Here is a 23,416-nt window from a genome sequence, read left to right on the forward strand (position 1 = left end):
GACGACCAGCTGGACATCGCAGTTGGCGCGTCATTCGTCAAGTGTACGGTCGACTGAGCGGACGCGGCATTGCATCGGATTTTTTGACGGGTAACAGCATCAATAAATATAAAATTCTCGTTATCGATTACGTTACTGTTGGCACAAAAAGTTCACCGAGAAGAAAAGTTAGTGAAGGTGTGACTTAGGGTGATTTTGGTTTTTGACACTTTGGACTGTTTTACTTTTTTAAGCTGAGCAATTCTGTTCAAATTGTGACAAACTTTTAAATATTTTATTATTGTTTTTTTTATTTGGTAGAATCTTTGTGTGCGCTTTCTCTAAGACCTAAATGCTCATACAATTTTGAAAGATGCTCACAAAAAAGGCTAAAAAATTACACTACATCGATTTTTGACGGTCTATAGATTGATAAAGAAAGAACTCGTACATCTTCAACCCTCGAATTTAGAGAAAGTTTGTCCCGTAGGGATCAAGACGTTGTCGTGCTAACTTGTCGTACGTCGCTTTTGTTTGACCTTGAATAAATAAAAACGAGAGCACGCAATGTTAACAACATTAACACGTTTTGTTTGGTTGACCATTTTGTGCAATGTAATGAAGATTGGTTGAATTTGGTTGCCGGAGTCCCGAGTTATAATTGAAAATGTTTACACTAGTCGAGCTTGTATATGTGTCAAGCGCGTTCTTGCCTGAGATCCAATTGGCCAATTGTCACACTTACATCAATTTTCAGGCTGTGTCAAGATAGCACAACAAGATTGAAACTTTTTTCATATGAAATGTGACAAAAATGCAAGGAGCTTTTTTGATTTTTTATTGAATATCTCAGGATTGAAATCGAATTTTGGGGATCTGTGAAGGTCAATAGGTGAGGCATTGTGAGCTGCACACAATGGCATTCTTAACTCAATTTAGCTCAACATGCACGTACGACAAGTTAGCACGACGGCGATGACTCTATCTAAAGTCTCGTGATCAAACAGCTTAAAGCTACAAATATTTTTTTTTATCCCATGGACTTTTTCCTTACAATATAAAAAAATTAAAATGTTGGTTCCCATAAACTGTTTACGGAAAAACTTGATTCAACTGAGATTTTGAACATATAAATTGAAATGCCTCACTAAATAGTCATTCCCGTAAATTTGAAGCTTGATTACGTTACAAGACAAATATTAGGATTTACTCAAAAGCCCATAAATTCTGCGTACTTTTCGTGTGCATTACTGCAAGTGCGCACATGTGATTGGTAAACATTCACCCCGAGCGCGCGCGCTAGAGAAATTAGTGAGCAGAGCAAACGTCCGGGCTGGATTTCGCGCCTCGCCGAATGTTCTTCACCGTCGACGTTCGTCGTCATATCGATGGTCTACGTGATTTTTGCAATTTTGTTATCTATCCATTTCGCCCCAACGGATTTTCGCACTTTTAGCACGCAAAAGCGCAGCGATTTAGTCTGCACCATCGACACGACTTGGACGGATCCGCTGGTAGCGTTCTGGAAGGACTTGTTTTTACGGATTTTTTTCAACAATTTCTCAAGTGAGTAGAGTGAAAAATCGTTGAGTGCTTTATATACTGGTGACTATCAGGAAAGGAATGCAGTCTGGAGTGTGCAAAAAAAACAATGTCAATTCGATAAGCTTCCAGTTATCTGTTATCAGTTTTTGTGCCTAAATTAAACGTTGCACCTAGCCAAACCGAAAAATGTTACGTAACTATCAACGAACAGCCAAAGCCCTACATCGTTTCCCACAGATGAAAAAAATATTTTATTTTTTTTATTTGCTAATTATATTGAAAACATGCCTTTTTTATATTGTTCAATAGATCATAGATAGATGCGTAGATAGCATATATCCTAAATCTTTTTATCGAAGCTCAAAGGAGTTGAACAAATCTCCACAAATCTGCTTCAGTGACGTGAAAAATTAGTCTGATGGGAATATGTTTTAAAAGTGCACATCGACCAGAGCTTTTAAACCAAAATTTGGGGCGAATTGGGGCAGCTATTTTAGCCTCGTTACTTTACATTGTACAGAGTACCATCTTTGGATATTTTTAATTGGTTTCGGATAAAACAGACAGAGATTAACAAAAATAGTGCCTCAATTTCCGAATTTTAAGCACTTATACTAAAACCTGATATCTCTATTCAGACTGTAGTCCCGATTCGCCTCAGATAACGGTAACACAAATTTTGGTTATATTATATATTTGCTTTAAAGTTCTGTCTACTAAATATTTTACAACAAAGTTTGACTATTTTATGCAATCTAATTATAGCAGGATTGTGTCTGTGAGTTTTACAATTTTGGAATAAAAAGACAACAACTTCCTTGGTTGCACCCTTAAATTTCTCTCTATCACTTCTAAAAGTTTATTTATTTATTTGAGTTAGCTGTAGTAAATTTAAGTTAAATAACCTGCCACGCACGTGGCGAACTATCAAACTTGCATTTACGAGTGCCACGATATCTCGGGACTGGATGGATCAAACAAAACATTTGAAAATTTGGCTGGAGACTCTCAAGATATACCTGTGAGCGTAACGAAACCGGTTTTTTGCGTTTTAATATGCACCCTAGTACTATCTCTTAAAAAAATGCAGTATTTTTTCAAAGTCGAACTTTTTATTAGAGCCGATTTGGTCAACAAAGTTTTGAGGTTTGCTAGGGTTGGATGATTGGCTGGCATCCGACTTTAGACCTGTAATTTCCAAGTGGTCATGTCTCAGTGATATGGGAGCGAATGACTCATAGGGTTAAAGTTCCCCTAACAAAATCAACAAAAACAACATGTCTCAGTGAGTTTTGCCCAAAGACCAAGTCTTTTGACGTTTAACTTTTGACGACCCATTCCAATCGAAGACTGAAGAAAACCGAGCGAGAAGCGAAGGCAAATAAAGAACAAAGGGTGGCCACCAGAGCTGTTAAACGTTTAAATTAACGACGTTTAACTTAACGGAATCGTTAAACGTTAACCTAAACGTGAACGCGAACGGAGCCTACGTTGATCTTAACTTTAACGTGAACGGAGCACGTTAATTAACGTCGTTAATAAACGCGTTGATTAACGCGTTAATCCCCAACTTTGAGAGCCTGTATCTTCCAAACGGTAACATCTAGCGGGTTACTTCCAGTTGCATTTTACGAGCATTAACTGCGACTATGAGTTCCCGGTGAGGTAATTTGTCCAAAGTGGCCACCGGTTCCGGCAAACCGGAACATCCGTCACTTCCTCCGGTGCAACCGGTAACCGGTTCCAGAGTGGTCCGATCGGGTTAAAGAACACCGGCATGATAATAGATGATTAAAGATTTTAATTTTACAAAGTTTGATAAGCAACAGGTCGACTTTTGAATATCACAATCATCGGAACCATTTGCGTGGTACCATGGAATCGGTTCCGGAGTGGCCACAAATACCCTGAACTGACCCAATGTAATCAGTGTACCTGTGTACCGTAAACCGGGGTGACTTTGATAGGATTTCAATTTGTTTTAGGAATATTTTCCAACAGGTGAGGTTTTTCTCAAGATTATTATTTTTAAAACATGTACTGGGGTAGGCCATACAAAGTCCATGAACTATTTTGGAAAAAAAGTTTTTTCAATAGTGTTTAGAAAAATAGTTACGTTAAAAATTCTTAGTGTTAATTCCGGGGTGACTTTGATAGTCATAGATTTTTTTGTTAAAATCATATTTAAGATGATCAAACCTTATTTGTACGTTGAATATACCATCACTGAAGTAGATGATATAGTTTTTAAGAAAAAAAATCAATGTTTATATTTAGTTAACTAAATTTATAAGCATTTTTAACAAAATACATATAAATTTTAGGTAAAATTGTTAAAAAGTCGGAATTTTGCCTGAAATTTGTTAAACTAAATTTGTTTATAAAATTATCGATAAATAATTGCATTTTATACTGAATTCGAAGGACGAATCACAATTTTTCACATTTGACATGAAATTTGTTCATTTGAAATTGCCTTTGAATTTGGAGATTTTTTTTAATTGTGTTTCTAAAACACATATTATTTATTATTTACAAACTTATTTAACCTTCTCCTAGTGGAAAATTGTCCAAAGAATCCGAAAATGCATTCCGTTTTCCGATTTAAAATAACTTTCACTGAGAAAATCATGACACTTTGAGAAGATTAAAATAATGACTTTCATCAACATTTTCTTAACTATAGTTAACTAACTTTTTAAACTTTTCAAAATTTTATGAAAGGTTCTTTTTGAGGTACTTTGAACACTTCTCTACCACGGTCAGTATGGTTCTAAACATTTCCGTACGTATTTTAATTGTACTCTTCATTTTACGGAAAAATCGCAAACCTATCAAAGTCACCCCGGCTATCAAAGTCACCCCGTTTTACGGTACTACAAACAACGTTTCATAACATTTGCTCAAATGTCAATTGAATGACAAAAGCTTTAAAAAACATGCTTGACGGATGTTCCGGGTTGCCGGAACCGGTGACCAAATTATCTCACCGGGAACTCATAGTCACAGTTAATGCCCGTAAAATGCAACTGGAAGTGACCCGCTAGATGTTACCGTTTGGATGATACAGGCTCTCAAAGTTGGGGATTAACGCGTTAATCAACGTGCTCCGTTCACGTTAAAATTAAGATCAACGTAGGCTCCGTTCGCGTTCACGTTAATTTTAACGATTAACGGACGCGTTAACGTTAATTAACGTTTAACAGCACTGGTGGCCACCAACACAACCAGCAGCGCCTGTTGGAGTGAGCCAGTGATGCCAGGAAACTTTCTCTAAAAATACTACTTTCATAAAGAGTTGTTGTACTTGATAAGAGCTATCTTTTGACTTAGATCTAATCTTTTGAAGTTATTGACTACAGGGTGACGACCTTCCAGGGTGTCAACCAAAAACTAACTTTGTTGGATGACGTTGTAGGGCTTTGGTGTCTTTAGCAAAGTTGTAGAGGAGAAGATTCCATGAAAGTTTGTCGAAGGCGACAAGATAGCCCTTATCAAGTACAGTAGCAGTCTGGAGTTTTTTTGAAAAGGCCCAATAAACAAAATTTCCAGTTTTTGCTTTTTGGGTGTTTTTGAAACCGCCTTGAGTCAGGGTTATTAAAAACACCCAAAAAGCAAAAACTGAAAATTTGGTTGATTGGACCTTTTCAAAAAAAAAACTCCAGAAGTTATCAATTTATGCCACTTAATTTTGCCATTCCCAACACTTTGAATTGGCAGCACTAAGCAGACCCAAAAAATCACTGGAAGAAAAATGACCTAAACTGATAATAGAAAAATGGGCGTGGCCCAATGCATTCTCGTCTGATTAGAATAGAGTTGGGAAATATTTTTTGAATGCTTGTAAAAGGAATAGAATACCTTTTAGTAGAAGTAAAAATAAACAGAAATGTTCACAAAAAGTTGCTCTAATCGTTGGTGTACTTGGTTTTTAGTAAATTTCAAGAAACACTCCAGATTATCCAGCATTATTCAAACACGACCGCTTAGCAGGCTTAAAATGCTAACTGGGATGATTACGGACATATTGGGTGAATAGGGACTTACGAGACAATTATGCGTAGAAACACAAAAAACGGTCGAAAAATTTCAATCTCGTTTTTCTCAGTTGCACTTTTTTGAACATGGGACAAATATGCGTAGAATGTCAGTATAAGCAATTAAAAAAAGGGGATCTCTTCCTACTCTTAAGTACCGTTAAGTCTAATAATAAAAGAGAACACTGTCATAAAGAATATTGCGAATAATATTTTTTTGTGAACTGTTAGATATTTTGCCGAAAAAATAAGCAGCATTAATTATACCAAACCTTAAGCATTTTTTGATATTTTATGCCTCATTATTTGGATAATTTATCATGAAATTTAATCAATATCTGTTTTACTTGACATTTGATTTTTCATTTGACCACGCTTTGGAAATCAACCTTTTGTTTGGTTTTCAATGTAATAAATTGCGCAAGTATTTGGCCTACATTATAATGATGTTGAAAATAAACGTAACAGTGGCAAAAAAAAATGTCTTTTTAAAATTAGAATGCAAAGCGTCAGCTCCGGAACAAGCCCCTGAATTCCAGCCCAAAACTAATTTTTGTTATACCCTAGTACTTTTACATGTTTCAGAATACACCCAAATGGATCAAGAAAAACAAAAACATTTTAGAAAACGCTATTTATCTTTGTGTTCAATTCGTTGCAATATTCCGAAATCCCATGGATTTTACAGTTTTGTTTTAAGTTTTTTTTTCCTTTCCCAAAGATAATGAATAATCAATAAGGCTTTTGAGATAAACAAACAACACGTTAAGATTACAATCAGTTATCTAGAACATTTTATATTGTTCTGTTAGTCTTTCCTTTCGTTGATAGATATGATAGAGTGCGATAATCATAAAAAGAAAATATTTAATCTCAACGTTTGCAAAGACAACTGCTAAGAATCAGTTGTATATTTTTAGCTTCGACATAATCAATATCCTCTTATCAACAAACACGTGACGGATAACATGGAAAGTGTTCAAAGAAGCAATATTGAATAAAATGAGCGCTTGTACTCAAATTGGTCAAATATGTTTAATTTTTTTAATCATGAGAAATCAGACGAAAATAAAAAAAAACGTTACAAAATTAATTATAAGTTATTTCAGATTCCAGAGCATTTTATTTTGCAAATTGCGATTACACACGATGATAGTTCAATATGTGTGCAAAACAAACTAGGGGTACAGCATGTAATTTCATCGAGAAACTAATGTTCAATCGCAGCTTCTTAAAGGCGCATAAAACTGAAATCTTATAATAATAAATTAAGTTAGCAGGTGAGCAAGCAAGTCTGTTAAGTCATTAAAAACAAAAATTGGAATAGATATAGGACCCAATCCTTGACCATATGAAAATTTACGCTATCTCAGAATGCACAACGTGCTACCGAAACTTCCAAAACACAAATCAAATCATCATAATATTTTGTCCAAACTGATCACGACAGCTCACGACGATGCTTTCGGATAAAACAAAACCCGCCAAAGCAAAGAAGCATCCAACATCATCTCATGATGACTCGCAAGTTTTGGTTTTGGCTGTGCGAACTCGTCCCATTCGTGCCTTTATTAATTCCACTTCGAACTGCTTGTTTCACACCCGTTACAGACGTCGAACTAACCGCACAGACAGTAACTCAAAAGCTCAAGCCGAATTACTCAACACATCGCAATGGCCAACCGTCTCGCATCGTCGCCCTACTTCCGCCGCTTCCTGGTGGCCGTCGCCGACAAGGTAGGACAGGGACATTTCGAAGTATCGAGTTCAAAGCCGGGGAGTTTATTGTTATCACATTTATTTATAATTCGACCATTTTTTCCAGAGGGCACCGACAACGCGCGCCATGAGCCGGGACCCGTACTCGGATCCACGTGGGTTCACCCTTACCGACATGAAGAAGAATCCCGCCGTAAGTGTTTGTTTTGGTTTTTTTTTATTTTCCTTTTACTTCTTAGGCTAAGTCAGCTGTAACTAGAGTATGTAACCTAAAGGGTCAGAGTGTGTCTGTGTCTTAAACGCTATACCAAAAGTGCAGTGAGAGCAGCTGAGGCGCAAGCTTTAAGCACACGCAATCTACAGGAACGTCGTCCAGTAGGTGACGTTCAGGATGAAAAAGGAAAACGGAAAGAAGAAGCGGGAAAATTTGTCGATGCAAAGGGCCGTTTCGCGCCCGTGGCAGAACGTGTCGTACTGCGGAATGTCCGACGAGCGGTGCGTCTTGTTGTAGCCGTTCTTGTTGTTGAAGTCGATCGCCTCCGACAGGTCCTCGTCGGAGAAGCCCTTCATCACCTTGGTCGCGACCGGGCCCATGTAGTTGTTCACGACGGCAAACTCCATCAGCGAGAGAAACACAAACACCGAACAGGACGACATCCACACGTCGATGGCTTTCACGTACGAAACGGGCGGCAGCGACTGCTGGGACTGGGTGTTTTGGGTGGCTGGGGGACGGATGAAACAGAAATGTTTAGTTAGTTGACATCTTTGGCAATTTTTTATACTCATTTTTTTTTCAAAACTAAATTCCCATTCGTTTTTTCTATGAAAAATTTGGGTATTTTGGCACCTGATAAGTAGACTTAATGAAATTCCATACCGATCCTCATGCTATACCAGTTGACAATATTTTAATTTTAAATTACACATTGTTTAGCCAGTCAGATTGTTTTACCTGGCAGAACTGTTTTTAACTTGGCAGAAATAAACAATCTGTCAAAACTGTATCTTAGTGCATTTCTATCCAATAAATATTGCTCTAGTTGGATTTGATACGGAAGAATTTCAAAATTATTCCCCCAAAGAGTTATTTTGAACCAAACATTTCATCAGGGCACAAAACCAATATGTAAATATAAGGGTGGTCCAAATCCGGGCTTTATCGGGGCTACCCCATGAAAGGCTAAATTCCAAATTTGAACTCATTTTGACTACGGGAACCCCTCCCTTTAATCGCTTGAAGTTTGTGTGGTAAATATCGTCAAATGTATGGAGAAATGCAACTGTTTCAGTTTTTTACCTTTTGAAGGCGCAATAGTCGTCCAATCTTTATCAATTCTCAGATGTTGGACCTTCATTAAATTTGGAACAACATTTCCCAAGACACCTTATCTAATCTAATTACGCCTCAAGTCCTTTCTTGGCTATATTAATAATTGTAGTACATCCGAGTAACCCCAAAAATGAACAGCAAAAATTTAAGCGGCCAGGCCTACTGCGTTGCATTATCCGCAGAGACAGATTCGATGAACGGATCACATTTCACAGAATCAACAGGGGAGGAAGGATGCGTGGACATACCGTACCAAACGCTCCGAATGGAACAACATTTCCCAAGACACCATATTTTTAATGATTTTTTGCTGAAAAGTTATTAGCTTCTGAAAATGACCATTTTTGCGCAGACGACTCTTACCCCAAATCACACAAATTGGTTTAAATGTGCCCTTTCCTTTTTGCTAGCAGAAAGAGTCATAAAAATCAGATAATATTTGTCTGAGCGAGTGCATTTTTTTTTTCTTTTTATATCAAGTTTTGAAGAAAAACATTGTCCTTTGAAATTCACAAATTCTGAACACTTTTTTCCACAAAAATAAACAAACTTTATTTCTCTTCAGGATCTTATTTTTTTAAGCAATTGGTTGAAGTCCACTGACACCAACAAAACTCATGCTTAGTTATGCCTTTTTAAAAAGTATTATATTTTTTGTATGAAATCATCAGTTAAATTGAGGTGGGAGGTACAATAATATCACACATTTATGGCACAGGCAATTTAGAGCCAGCGTTTTAATGATTTTGATAAAATAGTCTTGAAATTCAGTATTTTGTTTAGAAAAAATCGCAAAAAGGTCCCAAGTTTGTGGATGTTCCGAATATGCGGGATAGCGGTGCAACTGTTTGAAATTGAAATTCTGTCTGAAAACTCTGCGGCAAGTTCTTCAACTCAATGTTTCATCGAATAGATCTTTGAAATACCTGTCCAGTTCTCCCAATCACGGTGGATTTCCTAGAACAAACTTTAGATACAAAATTTCGGCAAGTCTGAAATTTAGCACCATGAAAGAGGGGCTCTTTCTCGACATTTGGCGGGGTCCGGCGGAATATTTCGTCGGGGGGCCTAGAGCAACTTTTTTTCGATTTTATAGGATTTTTCTTCAATATTTGACCTCCGATAAAAAGTTTCCAAACCAAATTTACAAGACATCGTTTGAATGGGAATTAAATCCAGAAATTTTGGAGAAAGTCACTTTTTATTTTACGAAATTGGGTATATTTCTGCTTACATTGAACCAAACTTGATACTTGTTAATGGAAATTGTTCAAAAAACTGTTCTCTACAATGTGATTGATTCGATAATGTTTTTGAAATGTCATGGTGTAATATGGCAGAGGATTAAACAATAATGTTGAGATCTTTTTGGGTATTAAATCGATTTTTAATGAAATACTCAATGTTTACCAGTGTTTTATGGTCGACATTATATCCGGGCAGTCTGTTGCTCGGTTTTCATGGCTTGGATTTTGGGGTTATTTCAAAGAAAGCTAAAAATCTAGTAAATTTGATTTGGACACTTTCTAATGGAGTTGCATCAATTTTCATAAGAAATCTGATGGATAAGAACATGAACCCATCTATTTTCATCGAAATTGATTCGTTTTCAGAGAAATTGATGCAGATTTAACGATTTTGTAGAACAAGATTTCATTTTTTTTAATAAAGTTGTTATGTCAGACCGCAAATTACAGCAAAAACGACATTTAGAACTACAGCCGTCAAATTGGCACTAATTTTTAATACCATTATGCTGAAATTTTCACCTGGGTCTTATTTTGACCCCCAAAGACGCTTGCTTTGATTGAAAATTGATAACTGAAACAAGCTTCGTCATTTTTCACACAAGTCTAAAAACTTGAAACCTTAGAGGTCAAAGGGTTAGGCATGGATTTGGCTTAAATTTCGGCCAAAGACCGTTTTTGCCTATAGGTCCGGAGATCGTTTCTTTAAACTTATTGCAAAACAAGCGAAAAACGCCGTCCAAACTCAAATTTGGCATGGAACCCAAGTAGCAAGAAAAACATCGCTTTTTATTTTTTTGTTGAACAATTACTGCACAAGCGTTTTTATACGTTAATTATTGAACTAGTGTCATAACAATTTGTAATTTGTTCAAATTTTGATCAAAAAACCATTGTTAAACATGGTTGTGTAACATAAATGCCAAATCTAGCAACGGATTACGAAAAGTTCATTTTGAAGTTTATTCTGACTTAAATGAAACATGCTTGTAGAACTCGGAGAGCAAAATGACATTTGTAGACATGATGTTTCATTTCAGTTTGCTAAACATGATAGCATAGTAGATTTGACCTTTGGCTTCGGCTGGGATTTCTCGTAAACAAGTTGTTAATGTAAAGTTTGCCTTCGTGTTTTAAAAACCGAGAAAGAACATGTTGACGAAACAAGCACAGATAGTTCTAAAAATAGAAACAGCTTATGTTCAAGGGAAGTTTTAGCAAACTGTTAGTGAACTTGGTAAAAGCTAGATGACCGCAGACTTCTAATTGACGTTTAGGCCTGCTCATCCAACATAACCCCTCGTGGAAAGAAGCAGACGCGCGCCCGGACTTAACATTTGGAGTGATCGAGGGTTCGATACTTGCCGTGAGGATTCTTCATCAAAAAGGAAAACTGAAAATGCAGCCACCGGGGGAACCAGCAGCAGAGTTTTATATAGCAGCAAACGATGTTGATTAGTACTTAAAAATTGAAAAAAATATCTCCATAAGCATAATAATGAAATTGAATGATTTTTTTTTGCTGATATTTTAATTATCCATCGTATCCCTATCAAAACTGACAAATCACAAAACTAGTAGTTAAAGTATCGTAAAGTGACATTACATACAAATAAAGTTTAAAATAAAGATACATATATTTAAAGCGAAAACTTGGGACGTATACTATGAAAAGCCTCTTTAAATTTCTTGTCTGCCACAATATGTTCTTGGACGGTTCTCAAAACGTTTTCCTAACTCACTTCTGAATCTAAAAGGCAGGATGTTGTTAAAAGGTTCTAACAACGTTCACCAAACCCAATTCAGAATCTTATAGTCAAGAGTTCTTATGACATGTTTAACAAACGTTCTCTATGCAATGATGCAAAACTAACTTAAACCACGCACATTTCTGACGGATGAAGAGATGTTCAACAACAGAAAAACGTGCGCTTTTTCCAGCGTTCAAGAGTCCTCAGGGACGTTGGGAAAACATAGTAAACGAGTTCAACAAGCAGTTCGGAAATCTCTTGGCGATTTAAGTGTGCTACTTGGGAAGTTTCTTGGAAAAAAAGGTCATTTTTTTTTTGTTTGGCGATTCAGGTAGTCTTATCCCAAATAGGGTAGTTAAAAAATTGCGTTTATAAAAAAAATCGCAAAATTCACATTTTTCGCAAATTTATATCTTTACTGAACTAATTTTAGCTTACCGCGTTGCAAAGAAAGGTGATTAGAAGAGAAATGAATAATACTAAGACATTTTAAAAACATAGCTGAAAACACTTAAAGATCAAACAAAAACTTTATTTGCTGATTTGAAGATCCCGTACCAATGAGCTCACAGCAGAAAATATTGTTTTATTAATTTTTAGGATCTTTAACGCAATTTATCCAAAAATGATGAATATACATTCTGCCGCTCAAATCAAGTCCGTCCCATATGGAATTTCGTCAATTTTGATTTAATGATGCAGTTTGGTTCATGTGAACTATCAGAAAACCAATATTAGGGACAGGGGGCAGAATGGCCCGCCTAAGTAAAATGCGTCAAAAACCATAGAAAAACATATACATTTATGAATTCAGTGTAGTAGGCTTATGCATTGGGATGTTCCCTTCAATGTTGTATACTTGGTTAATAAAAATTTTTAGTTTAAAACTATTTTTGAGCCTTTAAAAAAATGTTTTTTCGACTACTTTTCCAGGGTGCGGGGCAGAATGGGCCACCGTCACTTACCAAAGCAAACATTTTAAAAATAGTGTTAAGATGTTGTATTAAGACACTATTTTTACAAATAAGCATCAAAACAACAAAAAAATCAACTAATGTTGCATTAAACGTGATTTGTGAAGCTATCAGGAGTGAAATAATCAATACAGCTCAAATTTCGTAACTTTTGATTGTTTTTATAAGGCAGAAAAAGGGTGGTCCATTCTGCCCCCAAGTGGATTTTAATTTAACACCTCCACCACCAAGCCTCTAAATGACTTGAAGGTTCTATTGTTGTTTGTTTACCTTCGTTATAGCTCCTGGTAACATTCTAAACATTGAACACACTTTTGCAAACAATCTAACTTGTCAGAAAGCTTATTTAAGAACCTCCAAATAAACAACATTTGCGTGGTTTTGTCAATCAATTTACATTTTTGCTCATAATTCGAAAAAATACAATGAGTTCAAACGTCGTTTTCGGTGTGGTGAGGTTATTTGACGTCCTTTATAAGACCCTTGCCTTACAGTTGGTCTAAATTTATTCCAAAGCCCAAAACCAAGGGTGGCCCATTCTGCCCCCTGCCCCTACTAAGTTTTTTATTCCAGAAAATTGCAGAAAATTTCACTTTATCGTGAAATTATAGCACGTATCCTTATGGACGGAACAAATTTGCCTTGAGTTTTTCTCAGCTTGCTGTTTTTACATTTAGGACGGACAAGATTAAAGCAAGATGATTTGCCGGAAAAAATATCAGATTTTGGTATATAGAGCGTCCAATTTTCCGTCCCGGGAAAAATAATTTGTATCATTGTGGAGTATGGGTTCATTTTAGGGGAAATTCTCGTAGGTTTTGCAGGTTAAGCTCTCGCTCCTAATTCCATCCAATTTGCTATTTTTTCTATTTAAACAACTAATTTTGCAAAACTTTTAAAAGTAATTTGCTTGCTCACTTCTTATTGAGCTATTTATGACTCTATTTCAGTTGAAATCGCCTTCAATGAGTTGCAATTGAACGTCAAAGTGCTGACCTGCCAACATAAGAGGTACGACGGAATAAGGTGCTGTTCCACTACTCACTGTCTAATTACCTTGATAAAAAAATAAATGAAATTATTTTTTGATTAATTGTACTATTGGAGCTTATAAAATCAGAAAAAGATAACATTTTCTTGCAGTTTTATGATTTTTTACATGCAGTTAAGCTGTTAATTGAACTTCACACTTGTTTTAGCCTTTCAGTCGCTGTTCTTAGCAACTTAGTTGCAGCAGAACCAAGATCAAAACAATTTTCAATAAATTTAAAATTGGTTGAAAATTTCCCGTTTCCCGGGAAATTGGACGCTCTATTGCAGTGTTTCTCAACCGGTGAAGAAATCCCCCCTGGGGGGGAATTTGGCCATTTTTGAGGGGGGAATGACGATGCAATAGAAGTGTAATGCATATGAACGAGCTTGCAAAAATAATCCATGTCTGAAACATTCTTTGAAGCTATCGAATTGGAAAGAAAACTCAACTTTTAAAATAATAGTCCTTTGGGTTTTCATGCAATTTTAAAAATAAGCAGTTTTAACATTCCAACGCCCAAGGCTCCAAAAAAGTTGGAACGGTAACTTCAACTCGCTGGTTCTCAGGCATAACTCAACCAATCAAGATGATTCTTCTTTCCAGTGATTTGTGAGGATGTCTAGATGATTCTAGAACTTTGCAGAACTTAATTTGATCAAATCTGTGATTTTTGCGATTAAAAACATCGTTCCAACTTTTTTTTTTTCACGTGAAAAAAAAAGTCGCCAAAAATTCCGCGGAGACAGTCGTTTGAAAAGAGGTGGAACGATGTTTTCGGTCGCAAAAATTACAGATTTGTTCAAATCAAGTTCTGCAAAATTTTAGGATCATCCGTTTCTCATCATCACATTCCTACCAATCACTGGAAACAAGAATCGTCCCGATTGGTTGAGTAATGCCCGAGAACCAGCGAGTTGAAGTTACCGTTCCACCTTTTTTGGGAAGCTTGGGCGTCCGTGTAAGTTGGACATGCGTTGGGCGTTCCAGTGTTAATAAAATAGAATGGATTTTTTAAACACATTTTTTCAGTTTTTGTTCTATTTTTAAGATATTGTAAAAACTCTCCTAAAATATAACAGTTCTTTAAAAAATAAAATTCAACTTATATTATATTTTATGTGGGTTCACTCATCTTTGTTGTCCTTGTTTATTGTCAGTTTTATATAGATTTATACACGAAAAGATCCTCCGATTTTTGTAAAGAAATATTAATTCAATCAGGAATGTTGTTGTTAATTCATTAATTTCTGGCAGCTTTAACCTTCTTGGTCATTCGCTGCCCTAGTCAGTCAGGAATAGTTTATTAAAAAATACATTCGTTAAAGATAACTATATGAACTTATCGCTTAAAATTTAAGTATTTTTTTAATAATCATAAATATCGCCAATTAATTTCAGTTTGATTAAATCATAATATTTTTTAAAACTTTTAAAAAGTTTCTTTCACAGCCAGATTGTTTGAACATGTTCAAAAAAATTTCTCTGAAAGAAATTTTTACATTTTTGACTATATTCTGTAGTTTATTTCTAAAAACTGCATATTTGTATGTTTTGCATGATTGTTGTCTTTTATTTAACCTTCAGTCTTATGATAACCATTAAACCTTAAACTATTTATGAAATTTGATTAAAATTTGTTCCAAATTTAAGGGGGGGGGATGCAGGTCCTGAAAATTTGCCAAGGGGGGAATGGAACGAAAAAGGTTGAGAAACACTGCTCTATTGGTATATCAACCGATCTAAAACACCATGCTTCTCCATAGAAATTAATTCCCAGTACATTTTGCTGGAAACGCATGGTGCTTCATGTTTATTTAATGCACCGAATTTCGCTATTACTTTTTTAACAAAATTTGGTTTCTCAGATTCCTGTAAATAGATATTCACCATTTTTGGATACGTTACGTAAAACGTCCTAAAAAATCAAAGAAACATATTTTCAACTGTGAGCGCTTTGGCCCCCAAGACAAACACAATTTTCATTGTAAGTGTATTCAGTTTAATTTTTTTCAGATGTCTAGGCCACCTTAAGCTACCTAATCACCTTTCTTTTGTAACGTGGCGGCTGTTCAGCCGTTCCGGAGATATGATTTATTGAAAAAGTTTTTTTTTGCAAAAGTCGTTGAAAAACGTTATTTTTTGGACCACCCTTTTTCGGATAGAAATTTGCAAACAAAAGAACTGTTTCTGATTCTCGGTCTAATTATCTTCTCTTTTGAGCTGGATCCTGCTGGTTTGACGTGGAATCACTGTACTATCATTTTGTTCTTGGAAGGTTTTATCAATAGTTAACATATAAATCAAATGATTTTTATGTCGACGAAAATATTTGAAAAACACCTAACCTTATGTATAAGAGAAAAAACCCGAATTACCCAACGTCAGCAGTGAGGTCACGCCGAGCGTAACGCGCGCCGGAATCGCCTCCGGCTTAATCCAGAACGATATCCACGACATGACGACGATCAGCGCCGACGGGATGTACGTGTGGAAGAGATGGTAGCCGAGGCGCCGCCTCAGGTTGAACACCACCGCCAGGCAGGTGAAGTTCCCCGTCGAGTACTCGATCGTGCAGTCCGTCGTGTAGTTGTTTGAAATGTCCAGCTGGGGCAGCTCAATTTCCGGGTTCACCACCAGCGGGTCCGTCATGTTCCAGATGAAGACCAGATCCTGCACGGTGTGGGACACTTTGGATTGGGGTTTTTTTAGGTTATGGGAACAGAAGAAAGAAGGTTTCGTTAAGTTGGGTGAACTCGCTTGATTTAAGTTTTTAATAACAAATATATATAATACGGATAAAGAACAAGTGTCGTTGGTTGCCAGATTCAATTATAAAATAAACAGTGACTTCGTATATAGTTATTAGAAAACATGCATCCGCGTCGTGCTATCTCTGATGGCTACAAATAAAATAACAAAAAAATATACAAACAAATGTTAGTAACAGTTCGGATTTCGACTTTTGGCAGTGCCATTTCTTTCTGTTACAAATGAAAAGTAAATGTGTGTTTATTCTACAGAAGTAACATAATGTTATACTTACATGGTACACTAGAGAATGTTCGATCTACGGGAAAATGAATGATGTTTACAGAACTTGTGAGGTGGGGGGAGGAAAAACACAAGTGCGGACAATGCGTTAAACAAAAAAAAACAACGTAAGAAATGGAGAGTACAAAAGATGAAGGTATTAAACAAACTAGAGAAATGATTTTACGAAAAGCGAAAGAAAACAACTAACTACGCTTGTTTTGCTGTGTTTTTTCTTCGTTAAACTACCAATACTTTATTTCAACTTCAAACATTATACGAGAATATTTAGTTTCCTGTAGTTATTGTTGTTTGTTCATGAGTTTGTGGTTGTGTTGTGTGTATGGTTTAGCTACGAATACTTTTTATCATAGTTTATATGAAAACTTTACTTTGCTTGATAGTGTAAATTAAAACGAACCAAACCTACGCGCTAGAGTTTTTACGTGGTTACACAACCGAGTGCCGTTCACAATCAAAATACTCTCGGAATTAAGAGATACATATTACTTACAAATGCTACACTAAAGGGGGTGGAATCTTAAAAACGATCATATTATGTGTTCAAAAGCAGCGATGGAAGCATCTTCATCAAAAGAGAGTTTCACTGAGCACTCGCTGGGAGAGAAAAAATCGAAAGAGAACGGTACTCTCTTCACTCTTTCGTGAGAAAAAAAAGATGCATTTGAAATCACGATAAGGAATTTTCGGGATGCTTCCATCGCTGATTAGGATAGAGATTAAGAAGGTTACTAATCTAGATTGTAAATGTAAAATGATTCAAGAACAAAATCATCGCTTGCGCGCAAGCTACGGCCAATCACTTAAAGCATACACTACTCGAGTGGGTGTGAAAACTAAAAACTACAGTGTAAATTTAAGAAGAAAAAAAAATCTCTTAGTGGATTTGTTTTGCGTTCCAACTTATTACAGGACAAAATCGCTTACAATTAGGACTATTTTCTATAGATAGTTAGAGAGACAGCTATTCATCATATATTGTGTGTTGTGTGTATTGTTCTTGTTCTGATCATTCTGCAGAAGTAGCAATAGTATCTACACCAACAAAACACAGGTTTGCCGCGGTTTTTTGCGTTTGCTGTTACTGTCATAATCGTAATACTCTACAGGTTACATCACATTTGCATCTACACGCTACTACGAGTATCTATTGTGTGTATGGTCGGTTATCATTATGTTGGTTTTATTATTACTATTTTTACACGTGGTATACTGGTTTACTTGCGCTTGTGTGTGTGTTTGTGTGCGTCCAGCATTTACAAATACTTGTTTTATTGAAGTACAGCATTTTATTTTATACTTCGATAATAAAGTTTGCGTCTTTTTGTTTAGTAATACTACGTATTGACTATTCATGCACGTACAATTTATAGGTTATGTTTCGTTCTAAGTAGGGTTGGCATTCTTCAAAAGTTTACTTAAAATGTAGGGACATAAAGTGTTGTGTTTTGTTTGTTTGTTTGTATTGTTGTAGGGGAACGTGGATTAAAGGGCTAAAGTTAGTCGTGATATGCTCGTGTCGCTATTATTAGGTGGATTAGTCGAGGGAGGTTTGGTTAGATGGATCGTATGTGTGGTATGGTTAGGGTTAGCTAGTATTGTCGTTAATTGGTATGTTTTGTTTCAAGAATTGCGATCTCATGCGCGCTACGAAAAGTCTGTAAAAAAGGTGTCTGTTTTTTTTAATATCATGACAACAATTAAATTTACTTGATTTTTTTAAAACTGAAAACACAGCATGACGGGGAATAATCGATGATCCACAGTGATTAAATACTTTCGGTAGCTTCAACTAAAAAAATCGTCCAGTAGTGACAAGTAAATTGAGGTTTAAAACTCCAAAAAAATGCCTTCAGCATTCGTTGCGAAAGTTTCAGTGAATGAATTTGACAGCTGTCAAACATAGTAGTTCTCACTCTGTTATACCAAACAAAAATACGATTACTGCCAGTTTCTTCAAAGCCCTGTAAACCCTGCAAAATTACAAAAAAAAAACGCAAATTTAAAATGAAACATTTATGCAACTTTTCAACAAACCCGGAAAGGGATTTTATTTATATATTTTTTGAAATGGCTCAAACTTGTTGAGGGCAAACAAGCCATTTTGTGTCATTTGGTCAACCATACGAGGCTCCATACAATTTTGGCAGCTGTCCATATAAAAAAGCAGGAATTTTCTGATTGAATTGTTGTCTTCGACATAGTTGTTGGTACACGGAAAAAAGATTTCTTTTATTACCTTTATTTTAACAAAAAACTAATTTCTCAAAATCTATATTTTTGAATTTTTGAAAATAAAAACTTTTGAGTCATAGAAATGGGTGGACATTTTTCCGCCGAGTTATGATTTTTCTTGATTTTTTTTACATAAGTTTTTAATCAAAAAAAGAAACAAAAAAATTTAAGCTTTTTAAACATTTAAATCGAATGGTCCTGTTTTCAACGTTAAAAACACTAAACATTTGTGAAATTTTGTGATCTTTTCGAATCTAATCTATCTAATCGAATCAAAAATAAGCGCAGACTGTCCAAAAAACTTTCTAGTACACTCAACCCCCGGTGGTTGGTCACTTTTTCGTTTGACACTTTTTTTAGTGCGTACCCCGTTTGTACCAACCAAGTCAAAATTAAAAGTGACGAACTGTCACTTTTTACACGGCGCTCAAGCACACTATCTAAACAAACGTTCGTTAGTGTGTGTGTGAACTCCGTGTAAAAAGGGTTTCAAACTAAAAAGTGACCCCGTTCGTACTTTCGAGACCCCTCGAGCTGTATTACACTCATGAAAGCGGTCAGGCCCACTGCGTTGCATTAACCGCAGAGAGGATTCTGTGAACAGATTACATTTCACAGAATCTGAAGGGGAAGAAGAATGCGTGGACATACCGTACCAAATGATCAGTTGTGAAATTTTCTGATCCATCGATTTTTATTTAAGAATATTTGACCTTTTGAAATGGTAGTCATTGGTCTACGGTCCAACAATTCGGCTGTCAAAAAAAGTTAGATCTTCGATTCATCCCCTTGTCGTGCTGTTCATTCAATCTGGAAGTCAAAAAGTGATAAACTAATGTAAGAAGATCTACTGGAGATAAAACAAAATCAACCTCTAACTACGGACACTCGATACCAAACTCCTAGCGAAACTACAAATAAAACGTGAAAAAGAAAATATGTACAACTCTCAACGAAATTCTCTCGCCGAGAACTTTCGCTTACGCAAGCTACGGTAGTGAAGATGAAAAAAAAAAACAATACTCAAAAAACTATCGTTTTTTATGTCTTTAATCTCTACATTGTTTTATTAGCGATCAATTTATCAGTTTTGCAAATGCTCATCCTGTTGTTTGTGACACGATGTTTGATGTGAAGATGAGTGTGTGCGTGATGTCGTTCTCTCACACACGAGAAGCTAACACAATTTACAACCTTGTGACTACTACTCAAACTAAACTCCCCCCCCCCAAAAAAAACATTGTTTTTGTTGTTGTTGTAGTTTGAGACACTTTCAACAATGCTTGGGGGTTCTAATCGCGGAACGCGCTAGAGCACTTACAAAACGCTACATAAAGTGACTTGTGGATAGGTGTTTCAAGTGTGTGTGTGCCTGTATTTGTGAGGGATTTTTACTTTTCGGAAGGGGGGAATTGATGTGGTTCGAACTAAATTTTGCGCGCAGGGTTGCAAATAGGGAAAGTGGTGTAAAAGTACTACAAAGGGGGTGTGAATGTAAGTGTTTTTTTTTTTTTTGAGTGTTTGTGTATTTTACTACAGTGTTTGCTGCGGTAGTTTTAATATATAAATAGTGGTGTGCTCTATCACTACTACATACGAGTATGTAATTTTACTTCACACATTGTGATGGTTTTTATTTCTATTGTTTGACGCCAAATTATTTGGCAATAATTACAATACTAATTTGCTTCAATATGCAATCAAACAGATGCACTAATAATAGCTAGGTTTTCTAAGATATATGTATATAAATATTCAGTAATACTTTTGCGTGGTTCTATCAATATGTTTTGTTTTTTATTACTCTTTGTCAGGTTATTATTATTTTTACGTGAAACAGTCTAACAATACTTCTACGAGTTCTATTGTTCATCAACGTATGTACGTACAAGTAGCGTAATGTATTCCATATTTTACTGCAAACTACTGCCTCAAAACACTACTACTAATAGAGCAATATTATAGGAGAGTGTGATTCAGGAAAGTAGATCATGTGGTTGCTTGCTTGATATTTTTTGCATGTTTTCTGTGTTTATTGCCAAAAATGCATACGGTAAAAACTTATCACATTACCTCGTGTGTCAATTGTGTCACTTCCGGCTGCTCTTCGCCGTGAACTTTTCCAAACTTCCCAAAAACATAGATAAATATTGAAGAACAAAAATCAAAACTGTGATTTTTCATTTTTTCTTCAAAAAAGTTCAGCAAAGGTTGACAACTGTTTGGACCCGCCAACTTCGTTCAACCTCTGCTGAAAGCTCAAACTCAAAAACTGAACATTCAAACAAAAATATAAACCAGTGTGTCTTCCAATCACACTACACCTCTTCCCCATTTACTGGAAAATTCCACCAGTAACACACATTTCTACACACTCATCACACATTGAAATGTATCTCACGAAACGCTGCTCGTTGCATTTCGGTGAGCCAAAGGGGAGGTTCTACTACACTCGGAAGCTCGCGCACTACGTTCTCCAACAAAGCTTAGCCTAGCGTACTTTCCTACACTGCTGCAAAGACACGCTCACAACTCTTGTTTGCTGTTGTTGTTTGGTTTTTCGGTTTCTTTCCGCTCTCTTTCAAAGTCAACAAATGTTACACCAGCTTTCGTGTGATTTTTTTTTCTCTTAATTTTCCGTGTATTTTTTCTCGTTTTGCACATTTGCTTTGATGTTCTTTTTTTAATCAATAGTTTGCTCCATAAGTATGATAATAACACCCCCATTTTGCTTTTGTTTTTTTTTTTCATTAAAGTGTATAATTTAGTGTATAATAAGTTTACTTCTTATTTATTTATTTTTTTGTTGTCCATTTGTATCGACATGTACATATTTTCTCTCTTTCTCTCTTTTCATCGCCAAGTCAATGAATTTACATCATTTAAAAAACTAAGTTTTATTGCTTATCAGTTTATCCCACCTTTCATCAAATGTATCCTTATTAAAGTGTAAACAGCGTAGTATTTCCATTTCTGCACGTGTGTGTGTGTTCCATGTATTTGTTGTGTGTGTCGTGTCAGTTTAATAAATATAAAAAGCATCGATTAATCGGTGCCTTTACTTTTGTTGCACTCTATAAACGAATGTCTTTTTTTGTTGATGTTGTTGTTGTGAGAATTGGTTTTGGTTCGTCTTCGAATAGCTTACAGTATTGAATCGATTTTCATTAAAACAAGTATTGTCGATAAGTGTTGTTTTCATTTGTTTTTGCTTCAAATATGCCTCACAGATTTGAAAAGAGTATTTGTCTAGTTTTGTCTAGTTGAGAAAACTTCCGATTTTGGTATCCGGAGATGAACTTAAAAGTTGTTATTTAACTATATTTATGGCAACAATTTTTTGGAGTTTGAATAATACTTTTCTTATTGAGCTTTTCTTAATTTCTTCTTGAAAAATAGAAAAATAGTTGATCCAGAGTTGATCAATTACAATGTGCAACCGACTTGTGTTGGAAGTTAAATTTTTAATTCGAAACTTTTTTCTGGGTTACAATTTAGGTTGTCTTTGAATCGTCTGATTTCGATCGGCAAGGGTCCTGTGTAATTCAGTTGAATTCGTACTCGATCACTCACTCAAAGCCGATCGGATCATCCGCAATATTTCATGAGCGAATGTGATTCCAATCCAAAGTCAGTGAACGTATGCTCACTGCTCTCAAGCCACTCAGTGAGTGAGTAGTGAGCAAAATTCCAGCCCCGAATTCATTTTGTTTCACTCACAACCGACAGCTAAGAGAAGAACGCTACCAAATTTTACTGGGAGAATAGTGCTCATTGCGGGAGAGTAATTCTCTCATAAGCACACCAACGCAAAAGTGGATTCATTCGTTCTTGCAACAGTTCATCCCATTGAGTAGCCTAGGTTGGCAAATGACCACTAGGGTGGCTCGAGATGGTCGATTTTTCAGAACACGTTTTTGACAAAGAACTTTGTCCTAAGGTTTCTATACGTGGTGTCAATCCAAAATTTTCGCGAAGCGAAAACGTTACGTGACGAATTCCCCTCTCGGCAAATTTCCCCTCTTTTTGGTGCACGCCGGTTGGATGAACGAACGTTTCCCAATCAGTCAATCGAGAGACGTGAGATTGATGTATCTAAAATCACCCCCACTCCACCTCATAATTTTCGCATCGTCGACGAGCCAACAAAACTCGGCTCGGTCGGTCCTGAAAATTCATTCTATTGCTGGACGTCGACGAGAACACATCAGAAGCAGATGGCCTGGTGGCCCGGTAGCAGACGGCCTGGAGGTCTGGGAGCAGATGGCTTGGAGGCAAGGACCAGCTAAGACATGGTAGTCGCGGGAGTCGATCATTGGAACTGGCCACCATCTGAACTGGAGTGGCCGGAGGCCCCAGGGATGATCCGATGGAAGGACATTTTCCGGACCGTAAGAGTTGGGGCAATATGGGTATCAAACTTTATGGTTTTTGATACCGGACATGAAATTTGACATTTTGGCAGTAGTGGCCACAATCCGGAGTGGCCGGAGGCCCCGGGGATGTTCCGAT

The 23,416-nt window shown here is 36.3% G+C and overlaps 2 protein-coding genes across 3 annotated transcripts in view; one reads left to right on the forward strand and one right to left on the reverse strand.

The window, feature by feature from the left end:
* LOC119769472 overlaps positions 1-23,416 on the forward strand; it is a 65,664-nt gene continuing 42,248 nt past the window's right edge. Inside the window, exons 1-4 of one of the 2 annotated variants that reach the window (XM_038262042.1) lie at positions 28-90; positions 1,436-1,545; positions 7,173-7,298; positions 7,387-7,473. In XM_038262042.1, the coding sequence (XP_038117970.1) occupies positions 7,236-7,298; positions 7,387-7,473 (150 nt within the window). In that variant the 5' untranslated portion in view covers positions 28-90; positions 1,436-1,545; positions 7,173-7,235. Of the gene's footprint in view, positions 91-1,435; positions 1,546-7,172; positions 7,299-7,386; positions 7,474-23,416 lie in introns of both variants that reach the window. The other variant, XM_038262041.1, reaches the window with a different exon arrangement.
* LOC6039382 (glycine receptor subunit alpha-2) lies at positions 7,343-22,927 on the reverse strand. The gene is made up of 2 exons (XM_038262040.1): positions 15,994-22,927; positions 7,343-8,005 (listed from the first exon to the last, which is right to left on the reverse strand). Exons 1-2 carry the CDS (start codon positions 16,265-16,267, stop codon positions 7,638-7,640), a joined length of 642 nt encoding a protein of 213 aa, XP_038117968.1. The 5' UTR covers positions 16,268-22,927; the 3' UTR covers positions 7,343-7,637.

This window comes from Culex quinquefasciatus, chromosome 3, assembly GCF_015732765.1.
Source record: "Culex quinquefasciatus strain JHB chromosome 3, VPISU_Cqui_1.0_pri_paternal, whole genome shotgun sequence".
Classification (NCBI taxonomy): domain Eukaryota; kingdom Metazoa; phylum Arthropoda; class Insecta; order Diptera; family Culicidae; genus Culex; species Culex quinquefasciatus.

Coding starts and splice junctions, on each gene's coding strand:
- LOC6039382 (XM_038262040.1), bottom strand. CDS start 16,267: ATGACGGACCCGCTGGTGGTGAACCCGGAAATTGAGCTGCCCCAGCTG. Junction 8,006..15,993: donor GACCTCACTGCTGACGTTGG/GTAATTCGGGTT, acceptor TCCGTCCCCCAG/CCACCCAAAACACCCAGTCC.